The sequence below is a fragment of the Gymnoscopelus braueri genome (assembly GCF_963280865.1).
Source record: "Gymnoscopelus braueri genome assembly, chromosome: 1".
Lineage (NCBI taxonomy): Eukaryota > Metazoa > Chordata > Actinopteri > Myctophiformes > Myctophidae > Gymnoscopelus > Gymnoscopelus braueri.
The window spans coordinates 42,078,311-42,101,174 of record NC_137603.1 but is presented as its reverse complement, the minus strand read 5'-3'; the positions used below and the strand labels follow the sequence as shown (position 1 = coordinate 42,101,174).

At 43.0% G+C, this 22,864-nt stretch overlaps 1 protein-coding gene across 1 annotated transcript; it reads right to left on the bottom strand.

Moving 5' to 3' along the window:
- Positions 1-12,870: 12,870 nt before the first annotated feature.
- Positions 12,871-22,447, bottom strand: krtcap3 (keratinocyte associated protein 3). The gene is made up of 6 exons (XM_080427728.1): positions 22,330-22,447; positions 19,763-19,947; positions 16,799-16,858; positions 15,874-16,071; positions 14,213-14,347; positions 12,871-14,076 (listed from the first exon to the last, which is right to left on the bottom strand). Exons 1-6 carry the CDS (start codon positions 22,340-22,342, stop codon positions 13,978-13,980), a joined length of 690 nt encoding a protein of 229 aa, XP_080283854.1. The 5' UTR covers positions 22,343-22,447; the 3' UTR covers positions 12,871-13,977.
- Between the last annotated feature and the right edge of the window lie 417 nt (positions 22,448-22,864).

The following is a 22,864-nucleotide window of genomic DNA, read 5'->3' as shown; positions in this document are numbered from 1 at the left end:
TTCACAATTTTTGCCTTATTATTTGACAATTTGACCAATGTTTGACCTGTTTTTATATAGTTTGTTGATTACTTTTGATGCAGTAATGGTCTTTATACTTTTCTTTTTTTAGGTATTAAAAAGGTCTTAAATTGTCATTTCACTGTCATCTGGGGACCCCCTAAAAATCATGTGGGGACCCCCCTGGGGTCCCGACCCACAGGTTGAGAACCACTGCGTATACACTAGTTAGTTAGGCTGTAATAACTAGCAATGCTTTGCCACCAACCCGCTCAAATGGCCTCTCAGATTTCAGATGTTTGTTTTGATTGCATCAATCAGTCACTAATATCAATATTTACTCACACACACATCCTATAGCCTAGGGATTAGCATCGCGTGCTTAGATTCCCTTCAGCTCGATTAAACTCAGCGCTATAGATTAACCGTTTCATGGCAGATGTGATCTGGTCTACTGTACCAGATGAGACTGCAGCCTACTGGCCTAAATACTGGTTTAACCACAAACATGACCCCACTTGACTGACACACACACACACACACACACACACACACACACACACACACACACACACACACACACACACACACACACACACACACGTTAATCAAGTTTCACTTAGATTAATATGATGACAGCAAGCTGAAACCTGATGACAAAGCAATGCATGTACACATTTTCCTTCTTTACAGGTACATAGGTTTACATACAGTATCTGTTCCCTCACTTCGACAGCAAGTCAACCAGTCGTGGAGTTAGTGATATGTGTGTGTCTTCACCCTTAATATCAGAGTAAATGGAAAGATCTTTTTGTATTTGTAACGGTCGGTCAGGGTTTATTTTTAGCCTATGCCGATCTAGGTTTATTTTCAAGACCAATGCCTGCGGTTTGGATGTCTTTTCCCAATAATGCATGCCTCACTGTACATTATCCCTTACTTAGATGTTATTGTTCACATGCACCAGTTCACAATTTCTCATGATAAAATTCACTGACTTTGCATGTAAAAATATTTATACTTGAGCCATTTAAACTATTGTTTTGCTATTGCGAAACCACATTCAATTTGACCAAATTAGTTTCTATAAGATGTAGGTCAGGTCTGCACCCTAATTCATGTCCACCAGTGAGACTCTTCCTCATTTCCTCCTCTTCCTTTTCTGACTTCTTTACTGGCACTACCTCCTCCCAAATGTTCTGGCTCTTTTGTGCTTTCATCTATAAACAATATAGCAGGAAAGCTAATGCACACCTACAGGCCTTCTTCAAAACCAACAATCAACATTTGTTGATTTTGAAGAAGGGCAATAGGCCAGTCAGTGTGTGTGTGTGTGTGTGTGTGTGTGTGTGTGTGTGTGTGTGTGTGTGTGTGTGTGTGTGTGTGTGTGTGTGTGTGTGTGTGTGTGTGTGTGTGTGTGTGTGTGTGTGTGTGTGTGTGTGTGTGAGAGAGACACACGTTTTTCATCTAAACAATAACAATAAAAAGAAAATAAACAATGAAATACAAAGCTATTGAAGGGGAATGAAGGCTGCCTGTAGAATCTAATGATATCACTTTTGATGAAGATTCTCAACTTTTCTTCAGTTGATTTGTTGATGCTGGGGATCTGTTCACTCTTTAACAAATGTATAGTTAATAGAAAGGACAGTTAAATCATATGGCATGAATGTTAAAATAATTAAGACAGTGTAATTTACAATATGCAGTGTAGTAAGTGCATATGATGTGCATAACCTTGGCTGAAGCTAAGTAATCGAGCAAGTGGGTCATTCCTAGTATTCGGTGCCATTTGTGTCCCCATGACATACAGTATATCTTGTGTAAATTAAGCAAAAAAACTAATTCCAAAAAGCTTATCTTATACTTTTAAAGCCTCTCTACAGAACACAATGATATGTACCTCAGGGGTAATTACATATAAAATAATCACTTTATTTGAGTAGAGGTATTAAGCTAAAATGCCATGTCCCCAATCATGTTTTCTCAGCTTCAATTACAAATATAAGTAATACAATTCAAACAAAATAAAAAAAATCTCATTATTATTATAGTATTTAGTTCTAATGTTACTCACCAAATGTTCTTCAGGAAACACTACCCTTCCTCTTTGCCTGGCCTACTTGTTAACTAGTTGTACGAACGCTTGTTTTATTGTTGTATTGTTTTATTGGATCTTGTTTAGTCGATACACTTATTTGTTTTAGCTCTTGCTCATTTGATTTAGCTATTTTGTCTCATCTGTTTAAGGAAAATAGGTAGCTGATATATTGCACTTTTACCTTAGCGCTAGGTATACTCTTGGTTGCTTGTTTTTGCAGAAAATGCACTTCTGGTGATTAGTAGTTTTGGTTCCCTACCTATGTTGAATGCACTTATTGTAAGTCGCTTTGGATAAAAGCGTCTGCTAAATGACTGTAATGTAATGTAATGTAATTATAATGTTATTAATTGTGATAAATGTATTTTTTATGTTTACAATCTTGAAATCAATGTGTGTCCCTGAGTTGTCCCTCTGTTAAATTGATGCAAATCCACCTGCACATGTCCCCTGACCATTCCTCTAGCCACATGACATCAGAAAGTAGCATATATTTTTGATAGGAAACCTTATACCAGAAGAAGAATAAGTATCACTGTTTAATTTGCCTTTTTATCAATGTTTTAGGTTGTATTACTGATGTGGTAAAGCATAACATGTCCACACTGTTATGCTTATCTATAGAGGAAATTGATACATTTTCATAATTCTGAAAATATGGTTGATAAATATATACAAATCCTTACTCGGTGTTCACAATGTGCTACCATATTCTTCATTACATGAGGAGTAATGGCCATCTTTAGCATAAGATATCCCACCGTTATTGTCCAAAATGTGTCCACCCTGTTACAATGTAAAACATAAAAGGGTGGACACATTGTTACATTGGGTGGGCAAAAAGTGGGTCAAACTAATTATGAATGGAAAGATCTTTGCATTCTTTGTTCAGATTAATGTTTATAATAATTGTATAAGCTTAATTGTATTTAATTAAATGTTTTTGTTAGGTTTTTCTTTGCTTATTGGTTTAATTTCCGACCTGTTATGTCCTGTCTACCCTGCTATCAGTCCACCCTGCTACAGTGCAAAATATAACAGGGGTGTTTTTTAATCAACAATTCAATGAAATCAACAAATAATATACATATCCTTTTGGTAATATGCAGGGAAGGGATTGGTAAAACAAACACAATTAAAAGTTGGGGTGAAATTACATTGAAATTCTATTTTATCCTAAAACATTGGATTGAAATTACATTATGCCTTAAATAAGAATTTTGGACCACGGTTTCCTTACCTTTTCTATGATGTTATGATATCCTAGGATGAATGATACAGTAGAAAAATGTCATAACTCCATCCCGGGTCCGCCACAGCTAAAAACGCGCGCCAATAGGCCTTGCTCTTTTCTTTTTGTGAGATCTGACGTCATAGTGACAGAACACTATGCAACGTGATTGTCTTGAATGAGCCACACCGGATGTCTCTCTAGACCAGATTTCAATCTCGTCTAGCGAGACTTCCGACTTGTGAATATTATAATAATTATGCATTGAAGACACTATTTAATAGATATACATATGTCCTGTAACAGGGGGGACATTTGTCCCACTTCATGTGATGAATTTGGTCATGATTATTAGGGAATAATTAATAAAGCTGGACAAATATGTTTTTCTGACAGCTGAACATGCCCTCTTTCAGAAAAATGTTAAAATCCTGTTAAATGTTATTATTTTTTGAAGAAAGTTACTAGGCTGAAATGGCACCGAATAGTATGAATGTGTGTGAAATTACAATTATTGAAACCTGTCAGCTTCCACTAATTTAAGGTAGAGTTCTGAAATAGAGGGATGGTGAATTTATTAGTATACCTTGCTGAACTTTAGAGAACAGCTCTGTAACAATGCAGCATTAGATCAAACCATATTGAAACAAAAGCAATCAGGTGTAATGTGTAATGTTGGGCTTATAATGTTACATGATCATGTAGCATTACACGCCCACTGTCCAAAGGTCATTATTGTTTTCATATTTCAGAGACTAAGATTACATACAATTATGTTAATATGAAAGTTTTAGCAATTCTGAAAATATTAAGTATTACAGTATATAATATTTAGTATTAATGGCATCCACCACTGCTCCTAATAGTTGGGATGGTTAAAGGCAGAGGTCAAATTCTACATTATGTGCAATGTACTGTAGCAACATGCCCAACTACAACAACACATAGTATACACATACACAGACCGGCCTTCTTATAAAATATAAGAGAGGTCATCTAGCTAGCCTGCTGCAAAAGTAAAGGTAAAAAGGACTTCATGTGGCCAGTCAGTGATGTCAGTTGCCTATGACGTTTTTATGATGTAGGACACTGGCACTGTACACAAGAAATCTGGCACTGATCGGTCCAACGGTTTGCAAGATTAGCTCCTGATACATGGACAAACACACAGACAATAGTCAGAGCCACACCTCTTCTAAGGTACATGGAACACATGAATATTGTACCACAATATTCTTGTAACATGCAATTTATTCTTCAGGCTAATATCAGCTATCTGGTTACCACGGTAACCACATCAGGGTAGTATGAGCTCCTCAAAGAGGACATCTCTGTCTCCACTGTATCAGATGTTGGATATCTACCAGAACCACATCCTTTGGTTCTATACTGATGCAAACTGTCTGTGCATACAAGAACTAAACCAGAGGGTTTGGTAAGACCAGAAACTCAATTTCCAACTTCCATCAGAAATCAAAAACACAAAGTGTTCCGACTCTCTTTCGTATTAAATAACACCCATATCCAACCATGTTGCCAATATCAGCCTCTGCAAACTTAGCACGCACACTCCTAGTACACCAAGGAAGAACTTTGTACTTTCTTGAACCGTAGGTTGTATAATCAAACATTGTTTTCCTCTGGATTCCTTGAATCATAACACAACTCCCCAACTTTTCCAGATCAACATTTATTCAATCAGATTTCATTCAGATTTTTGGTATACCATTCCGATTGGCTATAATTGCCTTCCAAAGTCTGCGGGAGGGGCATGTTTTACAAAATGCCACAAATAATTAACTACAGAGACGGATCCACACCATTTTGAATCACACATTGAGGGGCCTCTACACAACCACAAGCACCACAAACGCTACAAATGTCACTGTTTTGCAAATTAGGTACAAATGGTCTTATGAGTCATGTGACAATGACCGTCAAACAGGGTTTTGATACTTCACAAAATATCTAAGTGAGATTGTAGAGCAGCCCATACAGGAAGTGGGGTCATCAGCCAAGAAGAGACAGTCAGTGGTCGAGGCCATAGAAGTAACCATGGTGTTAGAGGTTACTCCAGAGGTAGTTAAGGAGTCAAGAGGCCACTGTAGCTGTGGTTGGCAGGGAGCCAGAGGCTGCAGTGTGCCAGGAGACTGGGTTGGCTCACCAGGTTGAGTCAGCAGTCACCAGCTCTTTAGCTAGTCTTGCTCACACGGCAGAGGCGGTGTGAGCAAGCGACTGTTGCTATGGTTGAAGCCATGGTGGCTGATGTTAATGTGACTGACGTTGTAGCAGCCATAGGGGTGGAGGCAGTGGTCACCAAAGAAGTTAAGGTTTTAGCAAGTCAGGTTGGCGGGGAGACAGAGGTAATTGCAACAGCAGTTGTGAAAGGTGTTGAGCTTACAGTAGAGACTGTGTTGAGGCAGTGAAGGTGAGTGTTGAACCTGAGAGGGGTCAGCTGTTGAGCTTGAGGCCCAGAGCAACTAGTGTCTCAAGTAAAGTAGTAACAGCAGTGTCGCAAAAAACCCTAGGGCTGGGGAGAGTGTAGTGTCAACAGGGATCCGGAAGCAGGCGTAAAGGAGCCTGAAGCACCACCAAGTAACGCCTCTGTCTTAAGCATTAATTTTGTTCCAGAATATGCAATGGAACCAGGGCATGTAGAGAAAGTAGCACGAAGGTGTTGAATGGGCCTCTTATAATAAAAAGGTTTGGGGTTAAATGAAGAAAATGAACCATGAGGTTTCTCGTGAAGTTGTAAATAGAATGAATACATTTTTGAGTTAAAATAAGAAAAAGTGTGATAGGAAACAAAGGAAACACAAAGGAAAAAATAAGCAAAAGGAAAAAACCTTAGCTAAAAGAAAAGAAAACCTTTAGGTATTGTTTGCATGACAAGGCTGCAGTCCAGGAGAGGTAAGTCTAGCGTGAGTGTTTTCTTTTTCTTTTGTTTCTGGGGGGCCTATGGAGGACTGGGTTGGGACACTGAACCTTTTCCCCCCTTTTGTTCCTTGGAATTTAAGTGCATGTTCTAAGTTTTGTCTGCATCCCTAAAGACATAACGAGAGCCAAAACGATGGAATGTTGGGAGCCAGAGAACAGAGCTGACAAGGAAGGTGACACCGCTAAGGGTGCAGAACGCCGGAGACTGGGGACAAGCCACGCTATGGGAACTAGCTAAAAGCCACATAATACACTATGTCGGTATCTGATACACTGAAACAGCTGAGTGTAGTAGCCAAAACGCCTAGACAATGAGTACTGATAAAGCAGATAATAACATGCACCAGGCATTATTTAGCCGTGACAGAACATGTTCCATTTCAAAATTTTAAAGTGATTTTGCAACAAAAAAAGTCAGTGGAACAGATGGAAAACTGTGCAGTGTGTCCTATCCTATACCTTACTGCAGAACGAGAGTGTGCAGGGCTTTTGTTTTGCTTTACTCACCCCTTGCTTTCCTGCCTGGTCCCCGCTCTCCATACATAGCCTAACATAGAAATCCCAGGACGAGAAGACTTCTCACAGGACAGTGATTAAAAACTACAGGAGCCTTTCTCCTTAAGGAGCTAATGGAGGGTGAGGGGTAGTAGTCGATGTTGTCATTGTTCTGTTTTTATCACAGGGTTCCTTTCACCTCCTCTCCTGTTCATGGGAGGTGTGTGTGTGTGTGTGTGTGTTTAGTGTCGGATCATTTGGGTGGAGGATTGGGATCATGCCGATGTGACGTTGGGCTGGTCGGGGGGGCCGTCTGCTCCTGGTCATGTTGCGCAAGGGGGACGCTTGTGTCATTATTGGTGGCGGCAGGAGGGTGGTGGTGATGGAGCTGCTGTTGGAGTGGTGAGGTGTTCTCCACAGGGCTGATCTGACTGGATAGCTGACTGAGCTGATCCGTGTTGGCCAGGGACTTGAGCATGGTGTTTTCATGCTCCAGCACAGAGTTCCTCTCGTATTGGTCCTTGATCTGTTCCTTCAACACCTCCATTTCCTCCTGAACGGCGTACATGAGGTGACTCTTCACCAGGTCCATCGCCTGCTCAACCTTCTTATAGATAGCAACAACACTGGCACTGGACACACTGTCCTCATCCCCATCTATGTCAATAGGGATGCCAAACTGGCCGTCGACAGTGGGAGTGGGCGGGCCGAGGCTTTCGATGAAAGGCTTCATGCCATCTTTTTCCACCACCAGGCACCCTCCACAAGCTCCCAGGGCCTGGACGAGTCCTCCTGCGATGGAAGCTTGGCTCAGCATGCCTGGAGGGGTGCTGGTGGTGCTGGGCACTGTGGCAGTCACATTCTGGACACTGCTGTGTGGGGTGGTGGTGGCAGGGGTGACAGCAGAATATGGAGGGACCCCTGGTGGCACAGAGCCCGTTGATGACCCCACACTGCCCACCTGGAGCATTAGGCCCTGGGCTGAGGTTACCTCCCCACCCTGAGCCTCCATGCCCAACCCCTGAACTCCAGGGGTGATGACAGGTGAGGGCCCCTGGCTAGCTGGAGGCCTGGCAGAGAGGGATGCCATGGGGAGGTTCTGAATGTCTGAGCCCTGTGGCTGAAGAGGGACAAACTGCTGCTGTTGGTAGTCTGGTCGACTACCTGACATGCCCCCCTCATGTTGAACAAGGGGTTCGTTTGATGTGTTGTTGGTGGCGGCAGCAGAAGGGTGGTGGTGGAGCTGCTGTTGGGGCGGTGAGGTCCTCACCATGGGACTGATCTGATTGGACAGCTGGCCGAGCTGATCTGTGTTGAGCAGGGATTTGAGCAAGGTATTCTCATGCTCCAGCACAGAGTTCCTCCCGTGCTGCTCCTTGATCTGCTCCTTCAATACCTCCACTTCCTCCTGCACAGCGTTCAAGAGATGACTCTTCACCAGGTCCAACGCCAGTTCAATCTTGTTATCAATGGCAACAGCACTGGCATGGGACGCACTTCCCTCTTCCCCATCTATAGCAATAGGGATGTTAAACAAGCTCTCAACAGTGGGAGTGAGCGGGCAGACACTTTCTGAAATAAAAGGCTTCATGCCATCTTTCTTCATCAGGGCGTCTGTGCTGGGTTGAGGTAGGAGGTCAGACTTCTGCCCGCTGTCTTCTGCCTGGCTGCTGGATCCGAAAGGGAGACCCACTGGGGCCCATCCATGGGCTCCCTGGGCCTGGTCAAGTCCTCTCACGCTTTGGATGCCTGGAAGGGGGTTGGTGGTGCTAGGCACTGTGGCAGTCACATTCTGGACACTGCTGTGTGTGGTGGTGATGGCAGGAGGGATGCCTGGTAGCACAGAGTCCATTGATGCCCCACTGCCCACCTGGAACATTAGGCCCTGGGCTGAAGCTGCGTCCCTACCCTGAGCCACCATGTCCAACCCCTGAGCTTCGGAGACCACAGCGGTTATGACAGGCGAGGGCCCCGTGCTACCTGGAGGCCCCACAGAGAGGGATGCCATAGGGAGGTTCTGATTGCTTGAGCCCTGTGGCTGGAGAGGGGCGAACTGCTGCTGTTGGTAGTCTGGTTGACGATTGGACAGCTGGCCGAGATGATCCGTGTTGACCAGGGATTTGAGCAAGGCATTCTCATGCTCCAGCACAGAGTTCTTCTCGTACTGCACCTTGATCTTTTCCTTCAACACCTCTACCTCCCCCCGCACAGCGTACGTGAGGTGATTCTTCACCAGATCCAAAGCCTGTTCAATCTTGTTATCAATGGCAACACTGCTGCCTTCCGACGTACTCTCCTCTTCCCTATCTAAGTCAATATGGATGTCAAACTTACTTTCGACAGTGGGAGTGGATGGGCCGAGGCTTTCGGAAATAAAAGGCTTCATGCCATCATTCTCCGACAGGGAATCAGTGCTAGGCTGAGGTAGGAAGTCAGATGTCTGCCTACTGTCTTCTGCCTGGCTGCCGAAGGCCACAGAAAGCCCAAACGGAGCCCCTCCATGGGCTCCCTGATCCTGGATGAGTCCTCCTGCGCTGGGTGTCTGGCGTAGCATGTCTGGAGGTGTGTGGGTGGTGCTAGGTGGCACTGTGGCGGTCACATTCTGCACACTGCTGTGTATGGTGGTGGTGGTAGGGGTGACAGCAGCAGATGGAGGGACCCCTGATGGCACTGAGCCCATTGATGTCTCACTGCCCACCTGGAGCATTAGGCCCTGGACTGAGGCTGCTTCCCCACCCTGAGCCACCATGCTCAGCCCCTGACTTCCGGGGCCCACAGGGGTCATATCAGGTGAGGGCCCCTGGCTAGCTGGAGGCCCCACAGAGAAGGATGCCATGGGTACGTTCTGAGTGTTTGAGCCCTGTGGTTGGAGGGTGTAAAACTGCTGCTGTTGGTAGTCCAGTTGACCACCTGACATGCCCCCCTCATGTTGAACAAGGGGGGCGTTTGTGTCAGGAGTAGAAGGGTGGTGGTAGAGCTGCTGCTGTTGGGGTGGCGAGGTACTCACCACCGGACTGATCTGATTTAACAGCTGGCGGAGCTGATCCGTGTTGGCCAGGGCCTTGAGCATTGAATTCTCGCTTTCCAGCGCAGAGTTCCTCTCGACCAGCTCTTTGATTTTCTCCTTCAACATCTCCTCCCGGATGGCATACATAAGGTTACTCTTCACCACATCCAGCACCTGATCAAGCTTGTTAGCAATGGCATGTCCAAACAAGCTGTCTGGCAGGCAGAGGCTTTCTGTCAACTCCATGCAAACTTTCCCTGACAGCGTGCCGGTACTGGGCTGAGGTAAGACATCAGACTTCCGCCTACTGTCTTCTGCCTGGCTGCTACAGGTGACAGGAGGACCCGCTGGGGCCCCTCCATGGGCTCCCTGGGCTGAGGCTGCCTCCCCACCCTGAGCCGTCATGCCCAGCCCCTGAACTCCGGGGACCACAGGGGTTATGACAGGTGAGGGCTCCTGGCTAGCTGGAGGCCCCACAGAGGAAGATGCCATGGGGAGGTTCTGAGGATTTGAGCCCTGTGGCTGGAGAGGGGCAAACTGCTGCTGTTGGTGGTCGGGGTGGCCACCTGCGATGCCACCGGCTTGAGATGAAAAGACTAACTGCTGGGTAGGAGGAATAATCTGAGATTTCTGCAGCATGGTGCCATGGGATGCACCGTCACCATTGAGGCTGCTTGGGTGGGTTTGGGGTATATTGACTTGGGCGTGTTGAGGATGCTGGGGCACCGCAGTTGAGTAGCCAGTGGGCTGGAGGGCACTTACCCCACTCCCTATCTGGGAGGCTAAGCCATAGCCTGGCTGCAAAGGCTCCAGAGGGTGAGTATGGTGGGCAACCGAGTGGCCACTGTCAGCAGAGACAGCCCTAGGAATGACAACAGAGCCACCAGTGACCCCTGGACGACTATTATCCCTGTCCACATTGTGTTCCATGACCACAGCATGCTTTATACTAGAGCCGTCTGAGTCCCGCCCATAGAACTCTGTGCATGTCCATCTGCCCCGTAGGAAGGGAATTTTTATGACCCTGAAACGGGAACTACCGGTGGTGGTTGACATGGCGCCGGTGGATACATGGTTTGCTTGAGCAGGGACATTCCCACTAGGGACCAAGTTGGTTGTTGTCGGAGTCGAGCTCGGAATAGAAGGCTGACTTGCAGGTGGCACAGGCACACCTCCTCCTCCACTTTTAACAGAGAATCCCCCGTTGACAGGACCTGTTGATACCGGTTGGCCCTCCTGGTGTTCCCCCACGTTGTTCAACGTTCCCTCGGACAAGCTCTGGTCACACACACCTAAGTCGTCTCGAGAAATGTTGGTGTCCTCTGTCTGAGACTCATCTCGGTCGTCAAGGCTTTCGGTGTCATCTGTGATACTACTAGCCGCCTCCTGAACATTTGTGATCTGGAAGCAGCTCTTTCTATTAGGCGGCAAATTAGGCGGCTGATTGGACATGTTAGGAGTGTGTGCGCTAGTCGTCTACTCTATCTCCAGATAGCGAAAACGAGTTCTGTATAAATTCAAGGGGAACCAATTCACAGGTGGTAGTAAACTCCACCTCTGTCTCGCTCTCATAACGGCGTGGCTTCTTTGTGGAACTCAAACTTCCTGTGGCGAGTCTAAGATGTAGGTCATGTATGACGTATCTATGACATATGACTCAATATTTGGGCAGGTTTTATTTGCCATTAATGTCCATTATCTTAAATGTACAGCGAATAGTCCAGGGCCTTAAGGAGATATGAGACTATTCGGTTAAGTTTTTTGGCTGTAACCTTTGTACTACATTAGCTACAATTCCAAACTTGGCATCTATTTCATGTTTTTGGGCGGTGTAGCCGCCCCTATAAGTGGGGTTGGGACACCTCATTAGTATTAGTTTCCTGCACTGTGATTGGCCCACTTTCCTGTACTGTGATTGGCTGACTCTATTCAGCACTGTGATTGGCTAGCGAGACACATGATGACATTAATAACCTATAAATAGGATTATGCACTTCCAAAAATCATTTTGGAAGTGAGCTTCCATCACTATGATGACCACTGTGATGACCACACCGCCCACTTCACACTGGGTGTGATTTTTTGACTATTAGAAACATGTTGGAATGCGTATCTTTATGATGGGTGTGTTTGGACCCCCAATTTGCATATCTGAAAATGATTTACCTTAATTTTTGACACCTTTGCCAAACTTGGTGTCTATTTTATTACAGTATGATGAAACTTATCTAGAGCACTATAACACATTAACATGAATCCAACATAGAAAAGATTATGTGTAAACAAACAAAAAACATAAATTCACACGCTAGGTGCCCCTGGTGTGGCTATGGTCATGGCAGGCCACCTGAACAGTGTTTGTGGCAAGTTTGGTGAGTATTGGAGCAAGCAGCATTGATTCAGCATGTCAAAAGTGTGCTGTGACAAGGCCAGTTTCTAACCATTTGAACAAAATAAAGGACAATAAATCATTTACTGCACCTTTAGTGAAATGCCAAATGACAGAATTTAGTTTGTCGTTTGGCTTTACATGATGTGTTGTTGCTCATAGACACATCAGTGAAGATCACAGACCCCAATACAGCTGGTTCACAACCCATTTTAAATCTCAGCTGTACCATACTAAATACCACCACTGGTACTTTGCCAGGCAAATTCCTCATGTACACACACTATAATAGTCTCTATCGGGTGAAAACCTCATATGTCCAAAACTGTTACTTTTCAGGATTCAAATGCAAAAGTATCAAAAGAAGCATATATACAAGCTCAAATGTGTCGCTTTGCGCCGCGTTTCGAGCATGTGGATCTGTTACTTTTGATACTTTGTGTGTGACGCTGTAGTGTGATTAAGCAGGGCGTTAATTTACGAAAAAACAAAAAGTTAGAATATGGAGATAAGAGGTTTCTGCCCGACAGCAATGATATGTTCTCTGGATCTATTTGTACATACTGTATATCTATATATAACTAGCATGCAACGTTCAGCTAGAGACGGTAGATGAGCCTCAGAAATTGAAATATAACTTATTCCATACAAAATAACGAATATTTCTCTGAGCATAAATTGGACAAGGATAAAAGGTTCTTTACCTTAAAAAGCCATTTTTAATTTTCTTTTAAATGACACTTTTCACACAAAATGTATGTGTTTAGAACTGAACTGCAGTTGACCAGGAGGATATAAAACAAGTGGTATACCTGAATATTATACATACAGCTTTTTATGTGCAGTAATGTACTGTTATAAAATCAAGGAAATAACTAAACTAACACCCCTTATGTACATCGTTATTATCATCCAATCACAAGACAAAATAATATAAAAACATGTTGGCCTATGTTGGCGTACAGTGATATTTTTTAAACCACAGTCTGATCTCAGAACTGTGCCAGTAGGACATTTACACATACAAATACGAATACAAAAATAATGAAAATACATTTGGCTGAAATGATAGATCATACAAGCTACATATAAAATAACTTTCATACAGGTAAAATCAACTCACCCTCCTTCATAAACTCAACTTACTTCAATAATCAATACTTACTGGGAGTCAGGGGACAGCAAATTATGTTTTTGCCATGAGCGACACTACACACAGTGCATGCACATACATGTGCGCACACACAAAATCCCATCACACTGTATGTAAAACTGGTTCTATTCATGGCTGTGGCTGCCCTCAATGATGCCTTTATGACTGAAAAGTATTCACTGTCAGTGTTCATTTCAATCAGAATGTAAAACTGGACCATCTCAGAGTTAAATTAACACACATCAATCTGAACACATCAATTATGTGTTCACGTATGACTCCAGCAGAGTACTGTCTGTTACCCTGCCTAGAGCGTGAACAAAGACGATGGGAAACTAAGACTCCCAAACTTTGACTGATTTCCTGTATCTGTGTGATACACCCACCCCTTTAGGAGATCAGAAGCACACGTTCAAGCACTTGAGCTCACCTAATGGGTTGGGGGGATGGGGACAGCGAGAGGCAACCACGGCCACATAGGAGAACATTTGTGTACCATTTTGTTGTGGCGAGGCGTAGGATCTTGGTAATATTAATGATCTTTGGTGTGAATATGGTTACAGGGATGTAGTCTATGAGTGTACTGGTTGTAGTGATGGTAGTTTATCAGTGTACTGGGACGTAGTGATGGTTATCGGTGCTTCCTGCATTTACTGTATACCAATCAGGCATCAGCGGTGAAGCGCTGGCCAATCAGACTTCGGCCCTGGGTGGGGAACTCAGTGTCTGCTGAGCTCCTATTGGCCAGACTCTCTTCCTCCAACTGGGGAGAGAGAACAGAGAGATGGAGAATAGAGGGATGAGAAATGGAGAACTGAGAGATGACACACACACACACACACACACACACACACACACACACACTCACAAAAACAGAGATCACACACAAACACACACACCTGCTCTTTGATGTAGCTGTGACCACAGGGTCCCAGCCCTCTGAGAATCAAACCCACATGGAAACACCACACGGACACAACAGCTTCAACTGCTGCAAGCAACGCACTGGGAACCCACAACGCAAGGGTGGTGTCCTGAGAGAGACAAGTGAGACAGAGAAGAGAGAACAGATGCAGAGTAGAGAGAATGGGTATCATCATTTGTAGTCTCGTGTAGCCAGACGATGAGAGATCTCTGCCTACTGATAAGTCATCTAAATTCAATGTATGGGCTAAAACTGGGTGGTAACAATTCTGGAATTAATAAAATACGGTGACGTAATTCGTGTAAAAGAAAGTCAAATCTGAGCTGCTGGTGGCAGAAGTCATTGCAGCATGTATGACATTGTCTAGCCCAGTGTTTCCCAACCTTTTCGGTGCCAAGGCACACCTAGATATACGGTGTATGTACACAGATTGAGAACCACTGCTATACACTACAGTTGGGCTGTAATAACTGGCTAGGCAATGCATTGCCACCAACCCGCTCAAATGGCCTCTCAGATTTCAGATGTTTGTTTTGATTGCATCAGTCACTATTATCAATATTTACACACACACACACACACACACACACACACACACACACACACACATCCTATAGCCTAGGGATTAGCATCGCGTGCAAAGATTCCCTTCCGCTAGATTAAACTCAGAGCAATAGATTAACCGGTTCATGGCGGATGTGATCTGGTCTACTGTACCAGATGAGACTGTAGCCTACTGGCCTAAATACTGTTTTAACCACTTAACATGACCCCACTTGACACACACACACACACACACACACACACACACACACGGCCCGAAAACCCGGGAAAATGTGTTAAGATGTGCTTAATGTCCTCAGAGACACGCATCTAACAAGCTTTGAACTGAGCAGATTGGGCCTTCTGTTCCAGAAATAATGGCCAAAACATCTTGAAAACGGCCACTTTCGCCGATTTTTGATCACCGGCACACCAAAGGGCCGCGGAAAGACGGTTGGGAAACGCTGGTCTAGCCTACAGTGCAGACTAAAAAAAGTAAATAGTGAAAATAGCAGACCTACAAGCTTGCAACTAGTCATGATGCGACGTGTTAAGAGCTTGAAATTCGTCTATTTTCACTATTTTTGTACACCACCGTTGTACACCAACTACCGTAAGTACAGTATAATACAGGGTTAAGTGATTAATCAGACTAATCGATTTAGTCTATTATAAACTATCTATATATGTATATGAACTGGTTCTTGATTAATCGACTGACCTACATGAGCAAGATTGGTTATTGGTTCTAAATGTCGGTTTTCCATATATCGTCTGTCGGGTGGAAAACTTGAATGTCCAACACAGTAACTTTTTTTTTCCAGGATAAAAAAATAGCAAAAGTAGCAGATCGACAAGCATGAAACGTGGTCCGAAGCGATGCGTTTTGATCTTGTTGATCTGCTACTTTTGATACTTTTGTGACGCTATAGTATGATCAAGTAGGGTATTAATTTACGAAAAAAACTGAAAGTTTAAATATGGAGCTTTCTGCCCGACAGCAATGATATTTCGGGTTAATTTCCCAGCCCTAGCTGCGTGTCTCAGCTCAGTGACAAAAGTGCTAGACACACAGGAGAGATGGGGACTCACATAGATCCTGGTGGTGTCGAAGGGACACTGGACGTTGACTGGAGAGCGGGCGTCCACAAGCAGATCTGTGTCATTACAGCCCTGCATTAAGACCCTCCCATTGCTGGCCACTGTGAGACTGATGGCCAATAGGACGCCGATGCTGCAGGCTGCTGACAGCAGTGCATTGAAAAATGAACTGATCAGGAGGCCTATGTGCTACAGACAGACAGAGAGAGAGAGAGAGAGATGGTGTGTGACAAGCTTTTAGGATAGCATGTTTTGGGATATTAAAAGTGTGTGTGTGTGTGTGTGTGTGTGTGTGTGTGTGTGTGTGTGTGTGTGTGTGTGTGTGTGTGTGTGTGTGTGTGTGTGTGTGTGTGTGTGTGTGTGTGTGTGTGTGTGTGTGTGTGTGTGTGTGTGTTTGTATGTATTACTATACTTGCTATACTTGTGAGGAGAATCTTCCTGTTTTTTTTTTGGGTTAAAATGGATTTTTTGATTTAAGCTTACGATTAGGTATTTAGAGGTTAGGTGTTGGGGTTGGAGTTATGCCAGATTTACACATAGTTGTGCACTAGTGTTGCGCACCGAAAATAGCATCTACAAGATCATAACGCATCACAGCACAATGCGTTGTGAGCTTCTTAGATCTGCTTTTTTCGATTTTAGGATTACGGTTAAATTGACAAACATTTGCATTAACAAAATCACCATCCTAACATATTGATGTCCTCACAAATATACACAAACGTGAGTGTGTGCGTGTGTGTATGAGAAAGAGAATAAATGAATGAATGACCAAAAGACAGACATGTGAAGAAATGAAAAACAAATACAAAAAATAAGATATGATAGATTGGAGATGTTTGCAGGAAGAATACAGTATGTAAACAGTGAGTGTGTGACAGTTTTTCAAATGTGTTGGTGCGGCGTGTCATCTTACCAGCTTCCATACTGGGAGGTTTCTTGACACCATGATGGCAATGATACCAGTGGCAATGCTCTGCAATATTCACATAACAAAACAATTGGGATATGGTGCAGCAGTCATAAGCCTCTTTTACATGGCCTGTCCAGTTCTGTATAATAAAAAGGTACGGACACGTAATGTGGGGGATTGTTGCCCAGCTGCCGTCTGTGTGAAAGGGAAATATGGCAGGGCAGGACGGGTGTGACATCAAAGGTCCACACACACCTTTCTGCCTCAAACCGCTCCCTTCACCTTAGTGATGCGCAAGACGTGGCTCCTCAGAGAGCCATCTAGAAGAGGGTCTGTTTGTGTCTGGAGTTAATCTCACAAACAACTGAGCTCAACTGAGCTCTGATTGGGCTGGAACCAAATTTGGAGTCATACGTCAAGACTCAAGACGATTGACGTCATAGGCTGACCACATTAAGTACAAGAGCCACATTGGAGCCACGCCTTTCCCATGTGAATCCCAAGATCCACATATACATTTGTTATTTCCTTGAGAACATGGGTGAGACGCGAGTCAGTTCTGTCCTCACAATAGCAAGAACAACATATTTGGAAAAACAACCTTTATGTCGCTTGGTGAAAGAAAATAGTAGGCTACAGGAGCTTACATGACTGTGGTCTGGTAACTAAATGCGTAGGGTAGTTTTAAATCTATAGAATCTACGGCATAAGAGTAAAGGGCCGGCCACACCAAGCACTATAACTAAAGATATTCATTTAAAAAAATGTCTACAACTATAATGAAGACATGAAAGTGGTGATAATTGACTATATCAATCTTCATTATAGTTTTTGAATACCATATCATATAGTTATAGTGCTTGGTGTGGACACTGGACAGCCCATAACACTCGACACTGACATCTGATTACAGAATGCCGGCATTCCATGTCAAAGCACACACTGATTTGATTCTGTGTAAAAAGAAGCAAAGCTGTTGGTGTGCCGAGATTTGACTCAGTGCCAGAGTTTGACTCCCCTTTTCCCACTCATAGGCTGGTAGAGTGAAAGAATCCTACTCCCCCTCACACGTACTGTATGTACTTCCCTGGAGGGTTCCCACTGAGGTGGAGGAGTGTGGCAGGACTAGAGTGCATCATGGCTGGGTAGAGGGGGTTGGGTTGAGCGTGTGCTGTAGTAGAGTATACTTCTACTCCACTACATCTCAGAGGAAAATATTGTTCTTTTTACTCCACTACTACTATCTATTTGACAGCTTTAGTTATTCGTTACTTTGAAGATTTAGGTTATTAAAATGTAATCAAATTATTAAACAATGTTTTAACACTTCACATCGAGACACATTGTGAGCTTGTAGATCTGCTAGTTTTGAATAGCTAAAATATAAAATAGGGCTTGGATAATGATCAAGTAGTTCAATAACATGATATACTGTTTTGTATATGATTCTGAAAAGGAAATTCTTCATAATAAGTGCTTTTACTTTTGTAAAAGTCCTGCATTCATACAGTCTTACTTCATGCAGTCTTACTTAAGTCAGAGTATTTTTACATTGTGTATTGCTACTTTTACTTAAAGGGATACTTCACTCTCGGGCCGGGGACACATTTAAAAAAAATATTAAAAATAAATGAAAAAAGTTATGGAAAATTCATGGCCCCCTCACGCATTAGAGTGTCCTACTAATGCGTGAGGGGGCCATGAATTTTCCATAACTTTTTTCATTTATTTTTAATATTTTTTTAAATGTGTCCCCGGCCCGAGAGTGAAGTATCCCTTTAAGTCCAGATTCTGAGTGTGTGCTGTAGCCATGGAGATCAGTGTGGAGCCAGCGCAGGACTTCAGTAGGGATAGGATAGGGAGCAACATAGGCAGGTAGAGGAGGCTGGATGACAGGGTTGTGAAGGGGGAGTCGATTCGAGAAAGGAGTAAAATCTCAGCCTACTACCGGCATTACTACTTATGGATCTTCTTTAGGTCATTATTGCGGGATCGTTGTATAAAAGCGGCCATAGATACTCATAGGATGTTGTTCCCAACACCCTGCAAACAAGAATAGGAGACTATAATTTATTTATTTGAATCCCTGTTGTGGATAAACATTTCAAGTTCAGACTCAAATCTTTACTTTATACCTACTACTTGGATACATGCGTTCTGTAATCCTCTTTGATGTGGATCTCCTTTGATTTAAAGATCAATTTCAGATATATCCGTCATCAAATTACCATCATCATCTGACAACGATAATCCACAATTACAAAGTAATGGAGCCTGCCTGGGGCGACAGTAACTGCTTTTCAGAACATACACTTGGCTGCGTTATGTCGGACCAGTTGTGTCTTGCTTGTGGAGAAAGACAACAGCAGCGCTGGGATGTTGCATTAAATCAAAATTAACTGGTGGTCTCTATGATGCCCACCGCTTAGAATGCATAGGGTCATTAACTGGGTAGTTACCATTATGCATGAACAGAAGGGCTGATTCAAGATCAGTTTGACTCACAAGTCATAAACGTTTCATATGGTCATGTTTCCTTTATCATTTATCCCAGATCAGAACTACCTTTCTCATAAGCTATAATAAGTCCTTGGTCTAAGCAAGGGATTGTGGTTTAAGATGGATGGATATTTATGTGTCAGAAGTGACAGATGAAGTTGTCAGCAGTGATATGCTATCAGTCCATCTACCTACAACCTGGGAGACTATTAGGAAGGATGGATCTCTAAACAAAGAGTAAGTTGGTGAGTTGAATTACAGGTCTACAAAACAAGTAGAATATCAGAGGAAATCTGTCATTTTACTTAAAAGGAGCACATTTTTACCTTTAACAAAATTCCCCCTTCATTAAATGTTTTGAAAAACAAAACGTATTTTTTTCCGGGTGGTGGGGTATTGCAATAAAAATCACTACTGTAATATCTAGCAGGAATCATTGCATGTTTTTGTCATTATGTCATAACTCACCAGTAGTCCAGAGGAAACAGAGATGATGTTAGCTGCAGTGTATTCAGTTGTAATTTGGTGTTTGGGTTTAGAGATATGACGGAGGATGTTGCCATGGACAATAGCTCCCAGGATGAAGTTAATATGGCCGACCAGGATGAGAGTAAGACCCTGCCTCATCAGCCTCCCTGGCCCCTTCTCCTTATCTGGAAGACAACAAAACTTATTGTAATTGTAAATCATTGTCATTTCCGATCCAACGATTGGTCATGCAACGACTTCTTGTAGGAATACAGGTTGTTGTGGCTTTCAAACACATACTATGAAATAACATTATAAACTTAACATAACAATGGCATTACTTACAAGAGACATATACATAGGACCACAAGGGAAACAAGTCCCCAGGACTTTTTTGTGTTATCCTTTTAGCTCTATTATATCTGTACCTCGTGCCGTTTACATTTCTGTCTACTAAAGTATTCAATCAATCAAATTTCTCCCACAAACCACAACGCATGCAGAACTTAACAAATAACAATACAACAATAGTTTACTTTAGACCAGGGGTCTTCAACAGGGGTCAGGGACCCCAAGGGGATCCTAAGAGTAACTACAGGGGGTTCACCAAGTCTTTGTGTGATGGGCAATATTAGCCGAAAATAGCAGATCTACAAGCTCACAACGCCTGATCGGCTATTTCGGAGAGTTGGTGTAGAGGGAAAAAGAGTAGACCAAGTACAGAGCCAACGGTCAAGTTGACTAAACTTTGAGGGTTTAAAAAAGGGTAACTGTCTGAAAATACACATTAACATGAATCCAACAAATTCATAGAATAGATAATGTATGTCACACAAGTCTATGAATTTGACGGATATATCTTCTACTGCAGTGGTAACCAAACTTTTTAGCTCAAGACCCAAAAGAGAAATTTGATGTCTGCTCAGGCTAGTGAAAATAGCAGATCTACAAGCTCACAACTTGTGAACTTGTAGATCGGCTATTTTCACTACTTCTTAAACTTTTGTTTTCTAATTTATTTGATTTTATTTTTTATGTATTCATGAAATTATTTAGAAAAATCATTGAATTAATAGTTTCTAATGAATACAAATGTTTTGAAATAATAATTAAAAACAAAACGTAGGAAACGTGACCCATAAAAATGTGTAGATAACTTGTCTGGCCTTCTGTTGCTCTCTTGTTTTGATCTCCTTCCCACTTGCCCCCCACCCTCTTCTTCTCCCCCCCCCCCCCTCTTCTTTCTATGGAAACTAACGTTGCGATGGGAACGATGTACAAAAAAGAATTTCACCCACTTTTTTACCTTGTAAACCTGTGATGTGACAATAAAACTGATTCTGATTCTGATTCTGATGTGTCCCCGACGCAGTCTTTGGGAAATAGTGTTCTACTGTATGCAAAAGTCAGGATTACACATAGGCTACACAATACATTATTACACCCTGTAGTGATGTTGTCTCTGTTTACACTTAGTTTGCATACAGTCAGTTCATTTTATTTTAACCATACTAGCTCACGTCACGGATGTAAAGCTAAACTTTATTTTGTATTTAAAAGTTGAATTAGAGGATATAACCCCCTTGGCCTTGGGTAGCATTGGATTAGAGACTGACTATCATAGATGTATTTATAGATTTTGACATTTGTATATATAGTCTTGGCTAGCACCCCATGATGCGTCCTGCCTTTTCACCAGTAAAGCCCGTACATGTTCAAAAATATATAATAAGGTGCTCACCCGGTTGCCCCAAATGTTGACTCAAGCTTCGGAGTCTTTGTGCAATGTATTAGTCCGTATTTTTCAATATAGAAGTGTTTTAATCACGTCTGTGTCGGACTCGGATTCTGTCAGAAGTTCCTCAATGGGCGGTAGTGACCGGGCGCACCCGGCGAAAGCCAGAATTACACTCAATGTAAACAAGGGGGGGAAATGGCGTTCAGGCACAGACGGGATTAAAACACATATCTATTGAACAGTACGGCCTAATACATTTCACAAAGACTCCGCAGCGCTAGTTAACATTTGGAGCAACCGGGTAAGCACCTTATATATATATTTTTTGTACGGAGAAGTACGGGCTTTACTGGTGAAAGTGCAGGACGCACTGGGGTGTGCTAGCCAAGACTATCGCGTAGATACGAAAGTAAAAGTCAAGACTCGATAAAATACATCTATGATAGTCTTGATCTAAGGCTAATGTCCCGAAAGGGGCTAATCCAAGGCTAGGCCTTGAGAAGCATCATCTCGTTTTCAAGGGGGTCCTCGGGCAAAATACATAAATGACAATCAATTAAACAATCCAAAAACACAAAACAATCACAAACAAGGAAAAGTTATCTGTCCCATCATTTAACAAAATGTCTATATAATTTCTGCGATGAATGTAGGCTAACCTTCACCAACCTATTACTACCAACCCAGTGAACCCACCTCAATAGGCTATCCTATCCGCCATTCAATGCAGGACGAAAATAAAGTTTCATCAAGAGACCATGCAGCATGCAATATTTCATTTCAAATCCTACCTGGAATTGGAACAAATAAGGAGTGTAACATAACTCACCAAAGGTACACATCTCTGTATAGCTCTTTATGTCCTCTTGTAATGCTTCTTAAGCAGTTAATATGATGTGTAACGTTGATTTTTGCAGCGACGTCCAGCAAAGCTATCGGCCCAGAGCTCTCACTTCCTTTATTGTGACGTCACCCACCGGACTCACCTCCACCTGTCGCTCGGAGGAACTCCACTTCCTTGCCTTGAGCTACAGGTTACTCATTAACTTACTGTTAGAATGTTATCAGCTGTAGCTGAATCCGTTCACAACCAAGACCTCGCAGTTTACATTCCTAGTCGCCTTGGACAGTGTTTCCCAACATGTTGGTCGGGACCACCAGGGGGGTCCCCACATGACTTCTTTTTTTTTTGGGGGGGGGGGGGGGTCCCTTTTTAATACCTAAAAAAAAAAAATTAGGCCTACTGCATCAAAAGTAATAAACAAACTATACTATAAAAACTGGTCAAACATTGGCCAAATTGTCAAATAATATAAGAGACAAAAATTGTGAAAATAGCAGAGTCAAACTAAATTGAATGCCTC

Coding starts and splice junctions, on each gene's coding strand:
- krtcap3 (XM_080427728.1), bottom strand. Junction 16,859..19,762: donor CTGTTTCCTCTGGACTACTG/GTGAGTTATGAC, acceptor TGAATATTGCAG/AGCATTGCCACTGGTATCAT. Junction 14,348..15,873: donor TCGACACCACCAGGATCTAT/GTGAGTCCCCAT, acceptor TGTCTCTCTCAG/GACACCACCCTTGCGTTGTG.